At 41.6% G+C, this 7,049-nt stretch overlaps 1 protein-coding gene across 1 annotated transcript; it reads right to left on the bottom strand.

Moving 5' to 3' along the window:
- Nucleotides 1-595: 595 nt before the first annotated feature.
- Nucleotides 596-1,688, bottom strand: LOC115744061 (citrate-binding protein-like). The gene is made up of 2 exons (XM_030679152.1): nt 1,407-1,688; nt 596-982 (listed from the first exon to the last, which is right to left on the bottom strand). The coding sequence occupies exons 1-2, from the start codon at nt 1,686-1,688 to the stop codon at nt 596-598; spliced, it is 669 nt and encodes a 222-aa protein (XP_030535012.1).
- Between the last annotated feature and the right edge of the window lie 5,361 nt (nt 1,689-7,049).

Below are 7,049 nucleotides of genomic sequence, written 5' to 3'. Positions count from 1 at the left end.
GAAAGCTTCTTCTTCTTCGTAGTTCTCCGATTCACATAAAAAGTTCACAAAAAGCTCACTCTCGTCCGTAGTTCAATGATTTGCCTTTGTTTTAGGAAAGTGGCGAAAGAGTTAAAGCACTATACTTTTTGGAATCGTAAAGGTGAATAATCATGTTTTCTCTCTTACTAGATTTGACATTTGCTGGCTGATGTACCTTGTCAATGTTGTTGTAGCCCGTTTTGCATCTATTGACATAGTCGAACTTGTAGCTCTAAAATGCAACAATAAGCTCTTTTGCTGTTTAAGATGGATTGATTGATGGAGGTAATATCATTTGTGCATTTATGGTTTCTTTAGTAGTGAATTGCGAAGGATTCTAACCATTTTTGTTTGTGTATTTTCAGGTTTGTTTATATTGATATGTTGTTCATATAAAATAATGGACATGGTAGAATATAAACATATCCGATTTCATTACTGTGATTCACCAAACAGTAAATATGATGTAGTAAAATTTCTGGATTTTATATCCCACCCTATTGGGTCTTATTTTGGCTAAATTCCACACAACCAAACGCAACTTGTGTAAGCACATTGACATATACTGCGTTGTTCAGCGGTTCTTCCTTAAAACTTTGATGCCTCTCCAACGAGACTCCATGTAGAAAGAGTCGTCGTCTTGGGCATAAACACCACATTTGAAGGCATGAGAAGTCCCTTCTCGACCATCCGCCTCTAATTTCAGATACCCATCAATGCAAACCTTCACCTTCGAGCCATCCACGTCGTGTATAACATTCAGCCGGAACCACTTGTTGTAGATCTCGTCGACGAGGACCTGACTCCTGTAGTACATGAGAGAGCCATTGTACACTCTCAGCATGAACGTGGTCGCGTGAGGGCTCGCACCAAACACTTGCATTACGCACACGCCTGAAGTCCCGGCCGGGACGTATCCATACCCTTCGAATTGCCAAACGCCCGAGGAATAGTTATATCCCCGAGGAGTAAAATGTTGGTTAAATCAGTCAAGAGTAAAATCAGGCGATGCTAGCCATGAAGCGACGGCATTCCACAGTAAAACCAGTGAGATTAGCATAACAAGTAAAACAATCTTTCCCCAACAAACTCGTTTGGCTCCATTTTACGTTACCTGTATCGCGATCTCAGTGCGAGGTTTGGTCACACTGCTCAGACTGTGAGGCTTGTCCGTAGCATAAGACTCTAACATTATTAACGATAAATTCAATCTAGACAACTATTTTAACACGATAATAGGTCGCCCCACGGGGTTGATCTCAAATTAGTTCAGCTCAGTGATAGCATTAAAAATCTCAAATGGTTCACTTGTGATGCGAGCAATCATGCTCTGAATCTACTACACACTCAAACAAAACCAACACAGGTCAGTTGGAGCCTTTTACATGTATGGCGATCTCGGTACGAGGCTTGGTCAGGCTCGTGCGGGTGTGAGGCTTGTCGGTGGAGTAAACCCAGCACTTGTGGACGCCATCAGAGAAGGAGTATCGCTGGTCCTCCGGCACGTCGTACGGCTTTTGGATGTTGTAGTTCGAACGGTTAAGAGGCAGAGACACAAAGCCTTGGGTTGGATCGACCGGCCCCGAAGCCAAGCTCCGGTGCGCTAGGATCAGGAGATGAATGATGGTGCTTGTGTACTTTGCATTTGAGAAGAAGAAGGGAGACATCTTAGGTGAAGGAAAGGACTTCGGACTGGCTTTGTGGAAGGTATCGTAATGATCCAGAATCAAGATTTATACATATTTGGATGAAGAGGGAAATAGTTAGGTGTTGGGTAAGGACTCTTGGCTGAGAATGAAAGTGGGGGGCCACGACTCGAGTGCCGTCCATGAAAAGACTTGGCCGAAAAACCTCCCCGGGTTGTCTTCTTCCCGAACACGGTCAGTCGCCGTTTGACTCTCTTGCGACGGGGTGGTGGGGAGTTCCGTTTCCACACCTGAGCGGGGCCCCGCCGGCCGCGGCACGCGTGCACGCCGCCCTGGGCCCCCCACCCCCAAGCGTTGACCGGGGAACATTTCTCGGTCGAAGGGGAGTGGTCAACAAGCATGTTGTTCTTGCGTCTGATTTGGGTTTTCACTCCGACACGCAGGAGTGCTGGACCCGTCGGACCGGGAGTCGGGTCGGATTTAAAATGATTCGATTCAAATTAATTCATTTAGTTATGAATGTAATTATTCATTCTTGACCCGATACATATCCGACCCGATTCATATTACTAAAATACTTCATTCTTTGACCTAGTTTAGATATACTCATATCAAAATTGAGGTGAGAGTGTGGAGCAAGCGCGCGAGAGATCCAAAGCGGGCGAGATAGTTAAGAAAGAGTCATAGAGATGGGTTGTATTTAACTAAGTTGCGTACCCATTGAACATTTATGTTATTTTAGACTTTACCGTTATAAATCCATTTATTACTAATTTACCGAATATAACAACTCGGCTCATCAAATATGGGTTAAGGATTGAGTCTATAATCCATTTTGATAGGTCTAATGACTACTATCTTAAGGCCTCATTTGTTTCATGGAAAACAAGTGATTTAGAAAATATTTTTAAAAAAATAATTGCTTATATCGCTAACAAAACTAAATGAACCGAAGAAGGGAAAAAGAATAAAACGAAGAAATAAAAATAAAATATGATTACTTTAATGATTTGTGTGTGTGTGTGTGTGTGTGTGTGTGTTATGATCCTTTTAAGCTTAGTGTTGGACATTAATGTTGGGTTTGTCCTCATTCAAACATTGGAGAGGCCTTGTTAGATTTACAACATTGGAGAAGAATTTTGGCGTGTATATATCTTCTTGTTCTATGTGCTGCACAATGCATGTGAAGCGTGGTGGTGGTGGTGGTGGTGGTGGTGGTCGTGGTCAGTGACACTGTTCTATACCCAGTTAGCGTTCCTAGTTGGAGAGCTAAGGAGTCTCATATGAAACATCCTTGATTTTCGAGGAAAAATGTTCAGTAGTTTGTTACCACGTCGGCAGTAGATGTGGTGGGCATTTTAATCTTAGAACCACTAAAAATTTAACAAGTGTCTGCTGTTGTAAAACGAAATAAAAAATAAAAAACTAAAAAAAGCCCAGTTCAGCCATGGGAGCTTCTGTGCTTCGATGCAATGGCCCCTCATTGTCGCCGTTAGCGGAGTTGCCGGCACCGTGTCCTTTGGGTGCAAGCCGAGCCACCCCTTCCAGCATTTCTCGTGGTCGGCATTAGCCACTCCTCCATCGTCCCTCATCCCGATTTTGATTTGGAGTCGTGCTTGTCCAAATCTTCATCTCGAGTTATGCCTCCGCCATTCGTAGATCCTGCCGGCAAGAACATTGTACCGTGATTTTAATAAACAAACTTAGTTTGGTGTGCTTAGTTATCAAATGTGCCCCCGCCGGAAATATATTCTAATCATGTTCCCTATTTCCAGCCCCGGAACTGTAAATATAGTTGGTCCCATAAAAGCAAACTACTTTAAGTCAAGTCACATGATTTCATTAAATACATCGTAAAAGTTGCCGATCCCCTTTTTTTTCCTTTATGATTTACAACTTTTTGTTGATGATAAAGCAAGCGTAGTATCATCTGTCACAGGATAACGTGGACACGTACGTATTGTACAATCAAATGGGTTCAGGCCAGCGTCTGCATCGTGTATAACGTTCACTTGGAACTGCTTATCGTAGATCTCGTCGACCAGGACGACCTTGCTCCGAGCATAGCACATGAGCATCTCGTAATTGATAGGCATAGAAGTGAAACGAAAAGGTATTCTTAAGTGGTGTGGCACAAGCATAGATAGACCCGTTAAATTGATCCATTTCTTAACCTATATTTGGTGGGTTGATTCGTTATATGGGTTAGTTATATTTAATAAATGTGTCACAAAATGAGTTTAAAATGTCAAAATTTAAAAAATATATAGATCTTAAATGGGTTCATAGTTTACCAAATCCAATCGACCTCTGTGACTCTCTTCACTTTTTCTTGGCATTACTCGATGTCGCTTGCTCCACACTCTCACTTTGGTCCAACAATATCATTCATCTTCCTCATTATATCTATCTCTAAGCTCTCAAATCACTTACCATGTCCAACCAAACTGAATACTCTTACGCATTGTTACGCGGAAGCAAGATATTGAATAATAAAATAAGCAAATCAAGTAAATAAAGTGAACACTAGATTTATGTAGTTCGATCATATAGACCTACGTTCACGAGGAGAGCAGAAACGAATTCCACTATAGAACAAACAATACAATGTAGATTAAAAACCACGTTCGAGTTACTAAAAAATTCTTAGTATTTCCCAGCCCCAATTACATCAAATAACTCACAAGTGTTTAGCCCCATAATTCCGCACGAAATAATATCTCAATCCGAAGAAGGAAGCATAAACAAATCTCAAACTCACAAGATTTGATTGGTTTCAAACACTGTAATTCACCAGCAGAAGCTTCTCTTTGATACTCTTCACCAAAACCCTCTGCTTCTTATTTATAAGTAAGAGTTGGATTCAAAATACAAAATCTTTTCCAACTAGGATTCGGAAAATATCACACTGATTCTACTAAGGACAGATTTCCATAAATTCAAAACAAATCTTATTCAATGCGGAATCTAAGTTCGATCAACCCACTTCTGATTAGATTTTCTTTGAATTTCTTGATCAACTCAAAAGAACCTAAAGAAGATTGCATGCTCCTTTCTCATATCTTTAATTTCATGATCACCATATATTGATTTTCGAAACTTAGATTTTCGTTTCGGCCTCAAATTCGAGACATATTTTCAACACGCACAATCCCCTTCTCTCTCTCTCTCTCTCTCTCTCTCTCTCTCTCTCTCTCTCTCTCTCTCTCTCTCTCTCTCTCTGTGTGAGTTTGAAGCGATTAAAAAATGGGGGCCGGTTGAGAGGCGTCCATTTTGCTAGACGGCGACAAGGATGTGATGGAGATAAAGAAGTTCAACACAGCCCTCTTCTCCATACGCTACAAGGATGGAGGCTCTGTCATGTTAAGATTCGGCATATAATCACAACTAAGTAAAGCGTAAACATGAGAAGGAAAAATTGAGACATAAGGTTTCATCCCGATTTATCCTTAAACTAGGGCTATGTTCAACGTAAGATTTCTCTACAATTAACATATTGTACATTTCATTGTATTACTCAATTACAAGTGAAAGAGAGTATATATAGCAATAGCTATTCATAGGTCCAAATCCAAACTACCAATGAAAAAAATATGATCTTAAACTATAAAAATCCTTTGGCGGCTCACCTAGGGAAGGGACACTCGTGCCTTCCTATCGTTGGGAAATATTAACCACACCCCAACATGTTAGAGGGAGTAGTAATGGAGTTGGTAAGCTGTCTTGGCAAAGGAAAGGTTGGGCTTCGACGCTTGGGGCTTATGAGAATTTTTTGGACCTTAAACTTACCCATCAAAATTAGTTCGCCAATTTTTGAGTCCCGAAACTTACTTTGCATGCCCTATAACTTGGAACTAGATAGGTTCCTACAGATGCGATTCTCCGATTCTCGATTCTATTCGAGAACTATGCTCACCCCTTTTGGATTAGATGGTTTGAGAGGGTGAGAGTTGAGCTTGGGAACTATGTTCCTGAAATATTACTTCGTGAAATTATAGCTATGTGCTCCAAAAGAGAATCCATGGATAAGATTTCACTGTGTATGCAATGGCCATAATTGGGTTAATCATGAAATATTTTGAAAAATAGTTATTAGTCACACTAGTAATTGTATTAATTCTGACTGCCTAGGCTTAAATACACCACAAGTGCCACAAGTTGTGTACGACGCTCATTTTAATGCCAAAACTTCCACATCGATCACTTTAGTGCTAAGTTTTTCTAACTTCGATCACTTAAGTTCTAACTTCTTTTAAAAACGATCACTTTAGTGCCAGAGCTAACGTGGCTTGCCGAAAATTCGACAAGTGCTATTTTTTTTATTAATATTTGAGATGACGTGGCTCGGTGAATTTGACACTAAAGTGATCGTTTTTTAAAAACATTGGCACTTAAATGATCGTTTTTAAAAAAAGTTGGCACTTAAGTGATCGTTTTGAAAGTTTTGACACCGAAGTGATCGAAGTTACAAAAACTTAGCACTAAAGTGATCGATTTGAAAGTTTTGGCACTAAAGTGAGCGCCGTACACAACTTATGGCACTTGGGGTGTACTTAAGCCGAATGCGTAAGTTTTATTATTGTCTTATTTCAAGAAGAAGAATACCGCAAGAAGAGAAAAGCAAATATAAGAAAAACATAAGTAGTTGAGAATACGAATTTTAATGGGCTTGAAATGAGTGGATGTAGGTTTTTGAATTAAACCTTAATATATTTTGATGATATGAGTCCGTACGGGTCAAGGCAGATATGACTAATTAAATTTAATATTATATATAAATAGGTCGGACCATTTCGACCTGCCCAAATCCAATCCGATCAACTCATTTGACGGCCCTAAGCACAAGGCAAGAAAACTCTGAATCATTCAAGGGTCGCGCCGCTCCGAACTTCGACCGCTTTTGGCGTTCTCGCCGGCGCTCAACATCCGCCCCAGAAACGTCTTCGCAGCGTCCAAGCTCGGGAAGTGGGTGTTCTCCAGGAACACCTGACTCAGCAAGTCGCTTGTCTCCCACTCGCCGCCGCCCTGTTCCCCTTCGCCTCCAAGCTTTCCATCACTGCCGCCACCACCTGCTTGTACGCGAAGAAGAACCTCTTCACCGCTGCCTCCACTGTCTGCAGTGCCTGCAGCAGGTGGATCCTCTCGGCCTCCCCTTCTCGCAGTACAGCCTCATCGTCGCCTCCTGCAGCCTCGCTCGCCATTTGGGTCCGCCTCCACTCCCAGGATGCGTGGCACGTTGTCCTTCAGGTCCTTGCACGTGCCACTGATCTCGACGAGGCCCTTCGACCGGAAGCAGAAGGACGCTGTCCCGGCCCTAAACGACGTTATCTTCATCATCATGAAGATTATTCTCTTATGCATCTAGCGGTATATACTGCATAT

This window comes from Rhodamnia argentea, chromosome 11, assembly GCF_020921035.1.
Source record: "Rhodamnia argentea isolate NSW1041297 chromosome 11, ASM2092103v1, whole genome shotgun sequence".
NCBI lineage: Eukaryota > Viridiplantae > Streptophyta > Magnoliopsida > Myrtales > Myrtaceae > Rhodamnia > Rhodamnia argentea.
The sequence above is the reverse complement of the archived record's forward strand: the minus strand, read 5'-3'. Positions and strand labels throughout refer to the sequence as shown.

Coding starts and splice junctions, on each gene's coding strand:
- LOC115744061 (XM_030679152.1), bottom strand. CDS start 1,688: ATGTCTCCCTTCTTCTTCTCAAATGCAAAGTACACAAGCACCATCATT. Junction 983..1,406: donor GTACCGAGATCGCCATACAT/GTAAAAGGCTCC, acceptor TTTACTCCTCGG/GGATATAACTATTCCTCGGG.